Source organism: Lithobates pipiens, unplaced genomic scaffold (genome assembly GCF_037356315.1).
Source record: "Lithobates pipiens isolate NorthernLeopardFrog02 unplaced genomic scaffold, aLitPip1_a1.2 Scaffold_35, whole genome shotgun sequence".
Lineage (NCBI taxonomy): Eukaryota > Metazoa > Chordata > Amphibia > Anura > Ranidae > Lithobates > Lithobates pipiens.
Window position 1 is genome coordinate 3,214,697 of NW_027507811.1, and position 17,317 is coordinate 3,232,013.

Sequence of the window (17,317 nt, forward strand, 5' to 3'; positions counted from 1 at the left end):
TAGTAGAAAATAGCAAAGTCTAAACTGTATGCGGGAGCTCTATGTCTCCTTAGAAAATAGAGTATTCATAACTGCATGCTGGAGCTCTATTTTCTAAGGGGGCATAGAGCTCCCGCATACAGTTAGGACTTCCTTATTTTCTACCAAGGGGACATAGAGCTCCTGCATACAGTTTAGACTTTGCTATTTTCTACTAAGAAGACTCAGATCTCCTCCATACCTTTGGGACTTCTCTATTTTCTACTAAGAAGACTCCGAGCTCCTCCATACCATTGGAACTTCTCTATTTTCTACTAAGAAGACTCCGAGCTCCTCCATACCATTGGGACTTCTCTATTTTTCTACTAAGGGGACATACTGTAGAGCTCCAGCATACAGTTGGGACTTCTCTATTTTCTAATAAGGGGACGTAGAGCTCCAGCATACAGTTGGGACTTCTCTATTTTCTAATAAGGGGACGTAGAGCTCCAGCATACAGTTGAACCTTCGTTATTTTCGACTAAGGGGCAATAGAGCTCCTGCGTACAGTTGGGACTTTGCAATTCTTACTATGGGGACACAGAGCTCCTGAAAAGAGATGGGACATTTGCTACTGATCCATTAAGGAATGACATCATTCCAGAGGGAGTTTCGGTCTAAGATCCATTTTGCTGCAAGTTATGCATAGAGAAGTTGTCCTCCAAGTTGTTGCTGAACTCACTTCTCCCATAACCTGTTATTCCGATCCAAGTTTATTATCCCTCAAAATAAAAGATAAAAACAAGCCCAAGGACCGGTTTCCTGTGTTTGGATGCAAGTTGAAAAACCACGGCATGCCACCACCGGTGATCGGGTTTGAAGAAGAACTGCCGACAGTGTGAAGCGTGTCACCTCCTGGGTCCTGTGTCATTGTCTTGGTGGTTGTCATTTGACTTTTTTTTTTTTTTATATATATATAAATCATGTTGGATCGTTCCTGTTGTTGTGGAGCCTTATTTTCTTTTTTTTTTTTTTAGCCCTGCTTGATATTAAAAGGGCCTCCAGATACCATTCCATTCATGGATGAGTATAGGGTACATAGCAGTCAATGGTATCACTAGCTGAGTGGACAGGGGTGCGGTGAGATGGATGGGGGAGTGGACTGGAGGGTAGCAGAGTGGAATGGGGGGCAGTAGTCTGGTGTACAGTGAGGAGCTGCTGGTGGTCTGTCCTTAATGTTTTTGGACACATAAAGCCTTGATGTGTAAACTTAACATCAGTGAGGGGGACAGAGGCCAGCAGTAGTAAGCAGAGAAGTGTGGACAGTTTGTGGTCTCTGGAGTTTGGACTGGGTACATAGGTGAGGGGAAGACACATTGGTGGCAGGCACTGAGGACATCTCACTGGCAAGCTTCAGAATAATGTGTACGAGTGTCAGGCAGTTGGAAACCCATACACATGATGTAAATCTGGACTGTCCAGATGACTCCTGGACAGGTAGCAACCCTAAGCGGAGATGACCCCCATCTATAAAGATATACAGTACATAGACACAGCACAAGGACATGTTCACACTACGAGACGTTTCTCGGGGGCTGCAGTTCCTCTGATCTCCACAGGGTGGTGATCTCACTTATACCATAGAGACAGGAAGTCACTATGGAAGACAGGAAATTATATCAGATACAGACAGGAAGTGATGTAACATGCAGACAGGAAGTTCCGGGTGAGAGGTGAGACGGGAGGAAATAGAGAAGAGACAAAGCTGGAAATGGCAGTAGAGGAGGTAATAAGATCTTATTTTGTATTTACACCCAGTAACCCCCCGTCATGTTCCGTCCTCTTCCTCCATAGTCACTGTGACGTCTTTTATGTCCAGATGACGATACACACATATATAGTGTGGGAACCTAGATTACCCCCTTCAGGGGCAGAACACTTCCCCACTTATATATATGTATATTCATTATCAAAAATATTTTTGACCTATCTAGGCAAAAACCTGTAAATATCAAATGACGGCACCAATGAGGAGGGAGGAGGACCAGAGTCACATGACTGAGAAGATACTAAACCTCACCCTGGAGATCATCTACCTGCTGACCGGAGAGGTGAGGAGGATTCTGGGAGGTCACATGACATCACTCTTATCTCTATTAATAAAACACAGACCTGACCGGAGAGGTGAGGAGGATTCTGGAAGGTCACATGACATCACTCTTATCTCTATTAATAAAACACAGACCTGACCGGAGAGGTGAGGAGGATTCTGGGAGGTCACATGACATCACTCTTATCTCTATTAATAAAAACACAGACCTGACCGGAGAGGTGAGGAGGATTCTGGGAGGTCACATGACATCACTCTTATCTCTATTAATAAAACACAGACCTGACCGGAGAGGTGAGGAGGATTCTGGGAGGTCACATGACATCACTCTTATCTATATTAATAAAACACAGACCTGACCGGAGAGGTGAGGAGGATTCTGGAAGGTCACATGACATCACTCTTATCTCTATTAATAAAACACAGACCTGACCGGAGAGGTGAGGAGGATTCTGGGAGGTCACATGACATCACTCTTATCTCTATTAATAAAACACAGACCTGACCGGAGAGGTGAGGAGGATTCTGGGAGGTCACATGACATCACTCTTATCTATTAATAAAACACAGACCTGACCGGAGAGGTGAGGAGGATTCTGGAAGGTCACATGACATCACTCTTATCTCTATTAATAAAACACAGACCTGACCAGAGAGGTGAGGAGGATTCTGGGAGGTCACATGACATCACTCTTATCTCTATTAATAAAACACCGACCTGACCGGAGAGGTGAGGAGGATTCTGGGAGGTCACATGACATCACTCTGGTCTAGTCTGGTCAGTAGACCATGTTCTTCTTGTAGACATGTAGATGATGTCAGATGATTGATGTCGGTTTATCTTTCTCCCGATCTGTAGGATTATGTTGTGGTGAAGAAGTCTAGTGGGGAGCCAATCTCAGGAGGATGCAGAAGGACCCAGAGCCCCACCATGGTGCCTCCCCCTCCTTCTCCCATACCTGAGAGGAGCAAAGAGCAGAAGATCCTGGAACTGACCACCATGATGGTCCATCTGCTGACAGGAGAGGTGAGGAGGATTCTGGGAATTCTGGGACATTATCCAGTAACAGACAAGGGATGTGTCTGGATGGTGACTGTATCATTGTGTGTGTCAGGTTCCTATAAGGTGTCAGGATGTCACTGTCTATTTCTCCATGGAGGAGTGGGAGTATTTAGAAGGACACAAGGATCTCTACAAGGACGTCATGATGGACAATCCAAGGAAGGAATTTCCCCGGAATGAGACGATATTGAACTTCACCCTGGAGATCCTCAGCCTGCTGACTGGAGAGGTGAGTGTAATGAAGGGTAAATCTGACTCCGCTGTACACTGGGATGTATTCAGAGTCACTTTAAAAGTCTTCTGATGTTCTTCTAATCAATAACGACAACCACACAAGTACTATGAATACATGAAGTGTACGTACTCTATGATATTTGGTTATAGCACAAGATGGTGGCATTGCTTATAGAAGAGTACAATTTTAGGTTTAGTCCAATCAGTGGAACCGGTGATTACCAGCATGCCACACCCACTGACCACTAAATCCATAGGTACCATTTCCTGGTGGGTCAATGACATTACTCGTAAAACATTAGTGACTCTGTTATAAGACTTTTCTAGAAGGAGCTATAAATCTGACCACATTGTAATCATATCATTGGATGGAGATGTCTGTCCTTTGCTGAATCGGGAACACTGTGGCCAATCCCTGGAGAATAAATATAGAGGTGAGGGATTATGGGAGAGTGATATTCATCTTTCTACAACACAGAACTGTACAGTAGTCATGAAGAAATCTACTAAAGACGAGACAAGATCCTCTAGAACCCAGAATCCCATCACCATCCCACCACCTCCATCCCTGATCCTTAGAAGACACAACATGGAGAAGATTCTAGAAGTCACCAAGAAGATGATGGAGCTGCTGACAGGAGAGGTGAGGAGGATTCTGGGAATTCTGGGACATTATCCAGTAACAGACAAGGGATGTGTCTGGATGGTGACTGTATCATTGTGTGTGTCAGGTTCCTAAGTGATGTCACTGTCTATTTCTCTTTGTAGAAGTATTTAGAAGGACACAAGGATCTCTACAAGGACGTCATGATGGCCAATCAGCCACCCCTCACATCACCGGGTAAGAGGAGACTTTATTGTAAAGGAGAGAGCAGTAAGGAGGCTCCACCTAGATCCCCCATCATCTGATAAACACATAGAAACAATGTATTCAGTCAGTGTGTGTGTTTCCTACAGATGGATCCAGTAATGGGAACCCACCAGAGAGATGTCCCCGTCCTCTGTATTCCCGGGATTCCACACAGGAAGGTCACACCATCCCCCACCATCATCAGGTAGATGAGGAATTATTGGTAGTTATGATTTATATACAGTCATGTTTGTTACAATGAATGTTTTATTATATCTTTCAGAATGAAAACCCCAAGGATAATATTGTTGTAAAAGAAGAGTTTATAGAGGAGGATGAGGAGTATGGCGTGATGAAGGAGGTTTCTGAAGGACACAAGGATATGATGGAGCCACCAAATACCAGGAACCCACCAGAGAGATGTCCCCGTCCTCTGTATTCCCGGGATTCCAGATGGGAAGATTATCAGGTTGGTGGAATGGAGCATCTAGAACATGAAAATGACTCGTGGAAATGATGTATGATATTTTTCTATATGGTCTCACATCATTAACGATATATTTTAATGATATTTCCTATCATCCTTTTGGTTTAGGGTGAAGATCTGATAGATATAAAAGTTGAGGTTAAAGCAGAAGAAGAAGAAGAGATGTATGTGAGTGATGATCAGCAGTCTATGGAGGAGGATGGGATAATAAGGATAGTAATCGAGGACGACACTTCTATGGCGTTCAGAGATTCAGACTGTAAAGTAGAAGATGAGGACATCACACAGTATAGTCCAGGAGAAAACCCGACTACCTCAAATGTCCATCCGGCACCACACAGTGTAGATGGACCATCGTATTCCTCTTATCCTGAGGAACCTCAGACTGTGCGGGACGGTGCCGGACCATCGTATTCCTCTTATCCCGAGGAACCTCAGACTGTGCGGGACGGTGCCGGACCATCGTATTCCTTTTATCCTGAGGAACCTCAGACTGTGCGGGACGGTGCCGTACTTCCAACAGTCAAGAGGTTTTCCTGTACTGAGTGCGGGAAGTGTTTCAGTTTAAAATACCGTCTTAATGAGCATGAAAGATCTCACACAGGGGAAAAGCCACATTCCTGCCCAGAGTGCGGGAAATCTTTTACACGTAAGTCTAGTCTTAAAAAACATCAGGGATTGCACACGGGGGAGAAGTCGTATTCCTGCCCCGATTGCGGGAAAAGCTTTGTAGAAAAATCACAACTTGTCACACATCAGAGCTCTCACGCGGGGGAGAAGCCGTATTCCTGTTCCGAGTGCGGCAAACGTTTTTCAGATAGGTCCCATCTTTACAGACACCAGAGGTTGCACATGGGCGAGAAGCCGTATCCTTGTTCGGAGTGCGGGAAATGTTTTTCAAGGAAGTTCACTCTTAACACGCATCTGAGATCCCACACAGGCGTGAGGCCGTACTCCTGTTCGGAGTGCGGAAAGCAGTTTTCCGAGAAGTATGTCCTTTACACGCATCAGAGACTGCACACGGGCGAGAAGCCGTATCAGTGTAGTGAGTGCGGGAAATGCTTCGCCGACAAGTCCAGTCGTCACAGGCACCTGAGATTGCACACGGGGGAGAAGCCGTATTTATGTTCTCGGTGCGGGAAGCGTTTTTCAGACAAGTCCAACCGCGACCGACATCAGAGATCTCACACGGGGGAGAAGACACTTTCTTCTTCTGAGTGAGGGAATTGTCAGGAGACGTTTATATAAAGATCGGGAGTATGTAGCGGATAAATGAATAGACCTCCTAGCAATGTTATTACCAGGGTGCAGCTAGGGGGAGCTCTAATGCTTAGGGTGTGACCACAGCAGAGTGATCCCATCTAGCTCACACTAACCCTTTTCACCTCCACATTCCAGACGAGTCATTTTCCTGACCAATAAAATTTCTACCTTTTACAAATTCCTGATCTTATGACTGCAAATCTTGTTAAAAGAAAAAGTATAATAAAAAATTGTAGCGAACAAAAAAAGAAATAAAGGAAATGGTGTGGGTCGGTGGAATGATGGCGAATATTGCTATCCAAAATATTTTCTCATCGGAGACGCATTAGAAGCCTTCACTGGTCATCAGTTTAGAGGTAATAATGAATATCGGGTGTACAGTTAGGGCCATAAATATTTGGACAGTGACACAAGTTTTGTTATTTTAGCTGTTTACAAAAACATGTTCAGAAATACAATTATATATATAATATGGGCTGAAAGTGCACACTCCCAGCTGCACTATGAGAGTTTCCACATCCAAATCGGAGAAAGGGTTTAGGAATCATAGCTCTGTAATGCATAGCCTCCTCTTTTTCAAGGGACCAAAAGTAATTGGACAATGGACTCTAAGGGCTGCAATTAACTCTGAAGGCGTCTCCCTCGTTAACCTGTAACCAATGAAGTAGTTAAAAGGTCTGGGGTTGATTCCAGGTGTGTGGTTTTGCATTTGGAAGCTGTTGCTGTGACCAGACAACATGCGGTCAAAGGAACTCTCAATTGAGGTGAAGCAGAACATCCTGAGGCTGAAAAAAAAAAGAAAAAAATCCATCAGAGAGATAGCAGACATGCTTGGAGTAGCAAAATCAACAGTCGGGTACATTCTGAGAAAAAAGGAATTGACTGGTGAGCTTGGGAACTCAAAAAGGGCTGGGCATCCACGGAAGACAACAGTGGTGGATGATCGCTGCATACTTTCTTTGGTGAAGAACATCAACTGAAGTCCAGAACACTCTCAGGGAAGTAGGTGTATCTGTCTCTAAGTCAACAGTAAAGAGAAGACTCCATGAAAGTAAATACAAAGGGTTCACATGTAGATGCAAACCATTCATCAATTCCAAAAATAGACAGGCCAGAGTTAAATTTGCCCAAAAACACCTCAAGAAGCCAGCTCAGTTCTGGAAAAGTATTCTATGGACAGATGAGACAAAGATCAACCTGTACCAGAATGATGGGAAGAAAAAAAGTTTGGAGAAGAAAGGGAACGGCACATGATCCAAGGCACACCACATCCTCTGTAAAACATGGTGGAGGCAACGTGATGGCATGGGCATGCATGGCTTTCAATGGCACTGGGTCACTTGTGTTTATTGATGACATAACAGCAGACAAGAGTAGCCGGATGAATTCTGAAGTGTACCGGGATATACTTTCAGCCCAGATTTAGCCAAATGGTGCAAAGTTGATCGGACGGCGCTTCATAGTACAGATGGACAATGACCCCCAAGCATACAGCCAAAGCTACCCAGGAGTTCATGAGTGCAAAAAAAAGTGGAACATTCTGCAATGGCCAAGTCAATCACCAGATCTTAACCCAATTGAGCATGCATTTCACTTGCTCAAATCCAGACTTAAGACGGAAAGACCCACAAACAAGCAAGACCTGAAGGCTGCGGCTGGAAAGGCCTGGCAAAGCATTAAGAAGGAGGAAACCCAGCGTTTGGTGATGTCCATGGGTTCCAGACTTAAGGCAGTGATTGCCTCCAAAGGATTTGCAACAAAATATTGAATAAATAAATATTTTGTTTGGGTTATGTTTATTTGTCCAATTACTTTTGAGCTCCTAAAATGTGGAGTGTTTGTAAAGAAATGTGTACAATTCCTACATTTTCTATCAGGTATTTTTGTTCAACCCTTCAAATTAAACGTTACAATCTGCACTTGAATTCTGTTGTAGAGGTTTCATTTCAAATCCAATGCGGTGGCATGCAGAGCCCAACTTGCGAAAATTGTGTCACTGTCCAAATATTTATGGCCCTAACTGTATGTCTGGGCTCAAACATTTTGGGGAGGGGGTTTACATTTTTCGGCGTAAGTTTAACTTTTTACATTTTTTTTCCCCCCACCTAACTCTCACGCCGCGTGCACACGAGCGGATTTTCCGACAGGCACAATCTTGGATGTCTTTTTTTTCCGATGGAATTCCGCTCAAGCTTGGCTTGCATACACACGGTCACACAAAAGTTTTCTGAACTTTCGACTGTGAAGAAGGCGGTGTGACGTACAACGCTACGAGGAGCCGAGAAAAGGAAGTTCAAGGCTTCCGCGCATGCGTCGAATTGTTTCCGGGCATGCATAGGAATTTCCGATCGAAAATTTTTCCGACCGAAAAAAAATTGAGAACATGCTCTCAATATTTTGCTGGCTGGAATTCCGCCATGCAATAAGTCGAATGGAGCGTACACACGGTCGCATTTTCCGACCAAAATCTCTCATCGGACTTTTGCTGGCGGAATTTCCGATCGCGTGTACGGGGCATAATGCTTCCAAATAACAAACCATTACCCCCCCCCCCCATGTGATAAACTATCTGATGTTTGCAGGTCTTCCTCCCCTTTGTGTGGTATCCTCTGCCATGCTGATTCCAGGCCTGCAGGTGGCAAAGCGGAGCCTGGGAAACATGGCAAGGGGTGGTGACCAAAGGGAGAAGGACGCCCCTTATATTGATGGTCAGTGTAGTGGTCCCTTACATTGGTGACCAATGGGAGAAGGATCCCCTTATATCAGTGGTCAGTGTAGTGGTCCCTTACATTGGTGACCAATGGGAGAAGGATCCCCTTATATCAGTGGTCAGTGTAATGATCCCTTACATTGGTGACCAATGGGAGAAGGATCCCCTTATATCAGTGGTCAGTGTAGTGGTCCCTTACATTGGTGACCAATGGGAGAAGGATCCCCTTATATCAGTGGTCAGTGTAATGATCCCTTACATCGGTGACCAATGGGAGAAGGATCCCCTTATATCAGTGGTCAGTGTAATGATCCCTTACATCGGTGACCAATGGGAGAAGGACCCCCTTATATCAGTGGTCAGTGTAATGATCCCTTACATCGGTGACCAATGGGAGAAGGACCCCCTTATATCCGTAGTCAGTGTAGTGGTCCCATTCATTGGTGACCAATGGGAGAAGGACCTCGTTATATCAGTGGTCAGTGGAAAAAGGACATTCTTATATTGTTATCAGTGGGAAGACTGCCCCTCTTACTGATCGTTAATGTCAGTTGTTACTGAGAGACTGAAATTGTTAATTGCTCAGGCAACCCCTAGAAACCTTTGGAGGAACACTGGCTTAGAAAGGCTGGACTAGGCAGTAATATATTTCTATCCCCCTTAGTGGGAGTGGAGATGACCCCATCTATAAGGATATACAGTACATACACACACAGCACAAGGCTGTGTTCACACTACGAGACATTTCTCGGGGGCTGAAGTTCTCCACAAGGTTGGGATCTCACTTCTACCCAGACAGGAAGTCTCTATGGTAGACAGGAAGTGATGTCAAATAAGAACAGGAAGTTACGGGTGAGAGGTGAGTCGGGAGGAAGTAGAGAGGGGACATCGCTGGAAGTGGCAGCAGAGGAGGTAATAAGATCTTATTTTCTATTTACACCCAGTAACCCCCCCGTCATGCCAGCAGGCAATTATCCTGATTAGTCGGCAACTACAGGCCAAAATTCAGCAACTTTCCCTTCCTGGACCCTGCATTGACCTCACAGCACTGCCTCAGAGCAAAAAAGTCAAAGGAAGGATCGTATTTATCATTCCTTGTCTGCAGATCTAAAAACTAAGGGTGGGGGTGGGGTGACCAATGTAAGGGACTGCTACACTGACCACTGATATAAGGGAGAATCACCCCCTTATATCAGTGGTCAGTGTAGTGGTCCCTTACATTGGTGACCAATGGGAGAATCACCCCCTTATATCAGTGGTCAGTGTAGTGGTCCCTTACATTGGTGACCAATGGGAGAATCACCCCCTTATATCAGTGGTCAGTGTAGTGGTCCCTTACATTGGTGACCAATGGGAAAAGAACCCCCTTATATCAGTGATCAGTGTAGTGGTCCCTTACATTGGTGACCAATGGGAGAAGCACCCCCTTATATCAGTGGTCAGTGTAGTGGCCCCTTACATTGGTGACCAATGGAAGAAGGACCCCCTTATATCAGTGGTCAGTTTGGGGATCCCTTACATTGGTGACAAATGGGAGAAGGACCCCCTTATATCAGTGGTCAGTTTAGTGATCCCTTACATTGGTGACCAATGGGTGAATGACCCCCTTATATTAATGGTCATTTTAGTGGTCCCTTACATTGGTGACCAATGGGAGAAGGACCCTCTTATATCAGTGGTCAGTGTAGTGGTCCCTTACATTGGTGACCAATAGGTAAAGGACCCCCTTATATCAATGGTCAGTGTAGTGGTCCCTTACATTGGTGACCAATGGGAGAAGGACCTCCTCATATCAGTGGTCAGTTTAGTGATCCCTTACATTGGTGACCAAGGAGTGAAGGACCCCCTTATATCAGTGGTCAGTTTAGTGATCCCTTACATTGGTGACAAATGGGAGAAGGACCCCCTTATATCAGTGGTCAGTGTAGTGGTCCCTTACATTGGTGACCAATGGGAGAAGGACCCCCTGTCAGGGCTGGCTTAGCCCTTCCTCCTCTGGGCTGGCCGCTCAGCTGTCGGCTAATTGCCAGCTCTCTTCTCTCTCTTCAGTTACCAGCTGTTCCCGATGATGCTCGTCTGACCTGCCTATATAAAGTCTTCCAGCTCATTTCTCCGTTGCCTTCACGTTTGGTCACATCACTAGGAACCTTCTGCTTTTGCTGCTTGCTACATCCCTCCTGGCTTCCATCCTGCTTGCGGTTGCTCTCCTTGGATCCCTGACGTCTGGCCTGGCTGATTACCCGATCTGGTTTATGAACTTTGGACTGGCTGACTACCCGATCTGGCTACTGGACTCTGGCTATGTTTGACTACGCTTTTTCCTATTTACCTTTTTATTTTTATTAATAAACAAGTGTGATTTGATTGTACTTCTGTCTCTGTCTGTTTCATGGTTCCTGACACCCCCTTATATTAGTGGTCAGTGTAGTGGTCTCTTACATTGGTGACAAATGGGAGAAGGACCCCCTTATGTCAGTGGTCTCTTACATTGGTGACAAATGGGAGAAGGACCCCCTGATATCAGTGGTCAGTGTAGTTGTCCCTTACATTGGTTACCAATGGGAGAAGGACCCCCTTATGTCAGTGGTCTCTTACATTGGTGACCAATGGGAGAAGAACCCCCTTATATCAATGGTCAGTGTAGTGATCCCTTACATTGGTGACAAATGGGACAAGGACCCCCTTATGTCAGTATAGTGGTCTCTTACATTGTTGAAATGGAGTTTGACACCCCTGCTCCAGAGGGTTGTACAAAGAGATAGAAAAGATCGAGACTGCTCGCTCCCCGAACTGATGTTTGCCATCAGAGAGGTACCTCAGGCATCTGCCAGGTTTTCCCAATCTGAGTTGGTGTACGGGTTGCTTGCCAATCTTCTCCACATATGACAATGTTGAGGCATATCACCCAAATGAGGGAAAGAATCGCTAGGGTGATGCCTCTGGTAAAGAAGCATTTCGAGAGGGTCGAGAATCACAGAGAAGAGTGTAGAATCGGTCCACAAAGCTCATACAGATCCAAGTTGTGGGCTGGCTGGCTGTGCTTATACCAACCAAAGAGAGTAAGTTCCTAGCCAAGTGGCAAGGACAGTCTGAGGAGGTAATTGATAAGGAACACCAACCTGGCAAGTAAACGCCTTAAATCTACCACATCTAGTGCTATCTCCTTAGGAGCCGCTGAGTTTTGGGTCCCCAGCCAGGCCACACTCTTTTTCAACTCTCAACCAGAGACAAGGAACAGTCAGTCCATGGGCTTGGTTTTTAGGATTTTTTTTAGGGATTTCAACTTGGATAGGGTAAAGGGGGTTATGGGATGCCCAACTTGACTTGAAGAACAACAAAAATGAGGACAACTTCCTCCTCTGGCTGTACTCCTCTCCTTGGCCTGTGTTCTGTGGTAGAGCACAGGCCTGGAAAACAACACCAGAATGCCGTTGCCCTCTCTAGGGTACACTGCAGTGTCCCACATCACCTCGGACACCTTTGTGTTAATGCAGAAAGAGGGGAATATGTGCAAGATGCTAAGGATGGGTCCTGGAACGGAGATATGTGTCCCCAGTGTTAGGGTTGTGGTGCCTTTTAAGGGAGACAACAATTGACAGTTGGAGTTCTCACCCATGCATGTTGAGGGCTCCCGGGTGAACCAGTAAAGTGCATTGTTAAAACTTCATATGAGTCCTGAAATTCCGAGACTTGGAGATCAGCTAGCTAGTGATCCAAACTCCCCCAACTATTACAGACTGCCTGTCAGCAAAGGGTTCTCCCATTGGTGGCGCTGTCAGTCTCTTGAAACGCAGTACCAGTGTCCACTAGCGGGTGTCTTCCAACACTCAGGATCTGTAGTGGAGGGATTCACCTGTTAGTGGCACTGTTGGTTCCTTGGGCTGTAGTACCGGTGTCCGCCAGCGGGTGTTTCCCGGCACTGTGGAGCAGACAGCACTTCCTGCGTTCAGGTGTCACTTGAAGCTAATTACAGGCATTCATATAAATACTCGGCTGATGATTGCTCTCATCGCCTTGGTATCTTCCTTGTGCCCTGATCCGTACCTGCTACCTGTGAACCTGATTCTGTAACCTGTGTTCCTGATCCTGTTACCCTGTGCATCTGATCCTGTTCCTCCTGTTACCTTGCGTCCCTGCCCTGTAGACTGATCCCTTTGCACCTTCCCCCATCTGCTGATTCCCTATGTATGACCCCGGCTTTCCTTACGTTTGTGATTCTGGAACTGCCCTTGTTTATCTACTGATCTCTTGTGAATAACCCTAGCCTGGCTACATTTAAGATTGCGGTACTTCCCTTATATTTTATATACCGTATTTATCGGCGTATAACACACACTTTTTTTCCCTTAAAATCAGGGGAAAATCGTGGGTGCGTTTTATACACCGATCCCCGTTAAATCTCCGCTGATTGTGAGCAGAGCGGAGCGATTACCGCCGAGATACACATAGCCGAGTGCGCTCGGCTCTTGGCTCCGCTCACAGTCACGCCCAGTCCCGCCATTGGTCCTGTGTTATGTCCATCATAGGGTGGGACTGGGCATGACTGTGAGCAGAGCTGAGTACACTCGGCTATGTGTATCTTGGCTCCGCCTAGTCCTTGCGATCTCGGTGGAGTTCGCTCCGCCCAGTCTCAGTGGCGATCTCGGTGGCGCCAATTTTAAATTCATGACAAGGCTGCAATGTACACTGGGGGCAAGGCTGCACTGGGGCAAGACTGCACTGGGGCAAGGCTGTAATGGACAATGGAGGCAAGGCTGCACTGGGGCAAAGCTGTAATGGACAATGGAGGCAAGGCTGCACTGGGGCAAGGCTGTAATGGACACTGGGGGCAAGGCTGCACTGGGGCAAGGCTGTAATGGACACTGGGGGGAAAGCTGTACTGGGGCAAGGCTGCATTGACAAGGCTGCACTGGGGCAAGGCTGTAATGGACACTGGGGGCAAAGCTGCACTGGGGCAAGGCTGTAATGGACACTGGGGGCAAAGCTGTACTGAGTCAAGGCTGCACTGAAAAGGCTGCACTGGGGCCAGGCTGTAATGGTCACTGGGGCAAGGCTGCACTGGGGCAAGGCTGTAATGGACACTGGGGGCAAGGCTGCACTGGGGCAAGGCTGCAATGGACACTGGGGCAAGACTGCAATGGACACTGGGGCAAGGCTGCAAATTACACTGACAAGGCTGCATTGATGGGCATTTAAATGTAAGTTTTTTTTCCCTAAACTTCCCTACTAAAAGTTTTTTTCCTTAAAATTCCCTCCTAAACTTGGAGTGCATGTTATACGCCGGCGCGTGTTATACGCTGATAAATACGGTAGTTGTTGTTTGTGGGTCACTGTTGGGTTGGTTGTTCACTGTTTGTATTGGAGGTGTTTATATATTGTTATTACTTATCTTTAAATAAACTTAATTATTCACTTACATGCGTTTTGGCTCTCTCTGTGCAATCCACACTGTCTGGTCTTACTAATTCATGACACTGCCTTATATCAGTGGTCAGTGTAGTGGTCCCTTATAATAGTGACTAGAGATGAGCCAAACACCCCCCGATTCGCGGCCAGAACATGCGAACAGACCAAAAATTTATGCGAACATGTGAACCCCGTTAAAGTCTATGGGACTCGAATGTGAAAAAACGAAAGTGCTCATTTTAAAGGCTAATATGCATGGTATTGTCATAAAAAGTGTTTGGGGACCCGGGTCCTGCCCCAGGGGACATGTATCAATGCAAATAAAAAAAGTTTTATAAATGGCCGTTTTTTTGGGAGCAGGGATTTTAATAATGCTTAAAGTGAAACAATAAAAGTTAAATATTCCTTTAAATATCGTACCTGGGGGGTGTCTATAGTATGTCTGTAAAGTGGTGCGTGTTTCCCATGTTTAGAACAGTCCCTGCACAAAATGACATTTCTAAAGGAATAAAAGTCATTTAAAACTGCTTGCGGCTGTAATGTAATGTCGGGTCCCGGCAATATAGATAAAAATCATTGAGAAAAACGGCATGGGCCCCTCCCCCCAGCCCATTGCCAGGCCCTTTGGGTCTGGTATGGATATTAAGGTGAACCCCGTACCTAAATGAAAAAAAAATGCGTGTGGCCCCCAGGCCCTATATACTCTGAACAGCAGTATACCGGCGGTCCAAACAAGACAGGGACTGTAGGTTTGTTGTTAAGTCGAATCTGTTTTTAATTTGGAACAGGTAAATTTTTTAACTGTAGCTCCAGTTCAAAAATACATTTTTAAGCTTTTCAGATAACATAGGGAAGGGTTATCACCCCTGTAACATTTGTTTTGCTGTCTGTGCCCCTGTTCAGAAGATTTCACCTCACTTTCTGTCCCAATGACAATTGCATTTAGAAAATTTAGGGTTATTAGCGAAACAAGGATAAAGCATCAGTGGAGAGGAGACACCTTTTTCCCATATTAACTCTTACAGGAGAGAATTTCCCTTCCTAGGGGTAGATTTCCTCTCACTTCCTGTTGTCTCCCTCCATTTGTAAGAAGGAGTCATTTGTAAGTCAGATGTTTGAAAGTAGGGAACCGCCTGTATGTACTATACGGCCTGCCCTATACACTCTGCGAGCCTTAGATGTTGGTGGTACCAGAACACTGTAAGCCCCCACAGTTACTCTTGGTGGGTGCTGGAATGGGCCCTGCTGTGAAATATATCAAGAATTGTATTTACATGCCCCTGTTAAACAGGGGCAGAAAAATTGGGCCTTAGGCGGCGGTGGTGGCACAACACTGTAAAGCCTCACAGATACTTTTGTTGAGTGCAGGAACAGGCCCTGCTGTGAAATATTAGATCAAAAATTGTAATTACGTGCCCCCCTGTTAAACAGGGGCAGAAAAATTGGGCCTTAGGCGGTGGTGGTGGTGGTGGCACAACACTGCAACCCCTCACAGATACTCTTGTTGAGCGCAGGAACGAGCCCTGCTGTTAAATATTTGATCAAAAATTTTAATTACGCACCCCTGTTAAACAGGGGCAGAAAAATTGGGCCTTAGGTAATGGAGGTGGTGCTCTGAACTGAAAATATTCTAATGCCGCATACACACGTAGCCGTCTATCAGACAGACTTAGTCTGGCGGACTCCCCGCCAGACTGTCCGTCGGACTTTCCGAACGGGCTACTTGCTCACACACGGCATTTTTTCAGCGGACTAATACGGCGTACTAGTCGCCCTACTTTTGAAATGAACGGACTCGCCCACACACGCGGAGGAAAGTCCGCTCATTTTGTGCGCGTCTGCAGGTAGGCGGGGCCCGCGAAGGAGACGCCGCTGGCCCCGCCACCTGGTATGGACTTAAAGGGGAACCCCCCCAAGTCCACAACAGACCCTTGTGCGAGCACGCTACCCGGCCGGCCAGGAAAGGAGGGGGCGAGCGAGCGTCCCCCGCCCTCCTGAGCCGTGCCAGGCCGCGTACCCTCAACATGGAGAGTGCCTTGGGGAAGGGGGGGCCGCGCGGCCCCCCCACCCCAAAGCACATTGTCCCCATGTTGATGAGGACAAGGGCCTCTTCCCGACAACCCTGGCCATTGGTTGTCGGGGTCTGCGGGTGGGGGGCTTATCGGAATCTGGGAGCCCCCTTTAATAAGGGGGCCCCCGGATACCGGCCCCCCACCCTATGTGAATGAGTATGGGGTACAATGTACCCCTACCCATTCACCTGTAAAATAAAGTACAAAAAAAAACACAACACACAAGATAAAATAATTTATTGCACAGCTCCGGGGGTCTTCCGTCTTCGGGGGTCTTCTTGCTGGACTCCTCCGCTATCTTCTTGTAGCTCTTTTACTAGCGGAGGAGCCCGGCTTTCTTCTTCGTCGCCGCGGCCTCTTGTTCCGACTTCGGGGGTCTTGTCCCCCTCTTCGGTTCTTCTGCCGGGCCACCGCGCCTTCTTATAGCTCTTTTACAGGCGGTGGCCCGGTCTTCTGTCGCCGCCGCCGTCGCCGCCGCCGCCGCCTTCCGTTCTTCTTCTTCTTCTTCTCCTTCTTCTCCTGGAGATGTTGACTCGACGTTCTCTCCGGCCGCAATGCCAGGGACGCTCTGCGCTGCGACTTATATAGGGACAAGGGGCGGTGTCATCGGTTGATGTCACATGGGTTGATGTCACATGGCGACAGTCCCAGCATCCTCCGGGACTGTGACATCGTAAGGGGGCGGGGTCGCCATGTGACATCAACCCATGTGACATCAACCCATGTGACACTGCCCCTTGTCCCTATATAAGTCGCAGCGCAGCGCATCCCTGGCATTGCGGCCGGAGAGAACGTCGAGTCAACATCTCCAGGAGAAGAAGAACGGAAGGCGGCGGCGGCGGCGACAGAAGACCGGGCAACCGCCTGTAAAAGAGCTATAAGAAGGCGCGGTGGCCCGGCAGAAGAACCAAAGATGGGAACAAGACCCCCGAAGTCAGAAGAAGAGGCTGCGGCGACGAAGAAGAAAGCCGGGCTCCTCCGCTAGTAAAAGAGCTACAAGAAGATAGCGGAGGAGTCCGGCGAGAAGACCCCCGGAGCTGTGCAATAAATTATTTTATCTTGTGTGTTGTGTTTTTTATTTTTATTTATTTTTTTTTTTTACAGGTGAATGGGTAGGGGTACATTGTACCCCATACTCATTCACATAGGGTGGGGGGCCGGTAT

The 17,317-nt window shown here is 46.8% G+C and overlaps 2 protein-coding genes across 2 annotated transcripts in view; both read left to right on the top strand.

The window, feature by feature from the left end:
- The window catches only part of LOC143955446 (uncharacterized), a 151,205-nt gene that overhangs the window by 84,852 nt on the left and 49,036 nt on the right, over positions 1 to 17,317 (top strand). The gene's annotated exons all lie outside the window — the stretch shown is intronic.
- LOC143955337 (uncharacterized) overlaps positions 964 to 17,317 on the top strand; it is a 49,393-nt gene continuing 33,039 nt past the window's right edge. The window contains exons 1-10 of the mRNA XM_077465406.1: positions 964 to 1,744; positions 1,953 to 2,069; positions 2,928 to 3,095; positions 3,184 to 3,360; positions 3,844 to 4,008; positions 4,134 to 4,199; positions 4,499 to 4,576; positions 5,195 to 5,276; positions 5,331 to 5,691; positions 5,749 to 5,919. Of these exons, the coding sequence (XP_077321532.1) occupies positions 1,730 to 1,744; positions 1,953 to 2,069; positions 2,928 to 3,095; positions 3,184 to 3,360; positions 3,844 to 4,008; positions 4,134 to 4,199; positions 4,499 to 4,576; positions 5,195 to 5,276; positions 5,331 to 5,691; positions 5,749 to 5,919 (1,400 nt within the window). The 5' untranslated portion in view covers positions 964 to 1,729. The remainder of the gene's footprint in view (positions 1,745 to 1,952; positions 2,070 to 2,927; positions 3,096 to 3,183; positions 3,361 to 3,843; positions 4,009 to 4,133; positions 4,200 to 4,498; positions 4,577 to 5,194; positions 5,277 to 5,330; positions 5,692 to 5,748; positions 5,920 to 17,317) is intronic.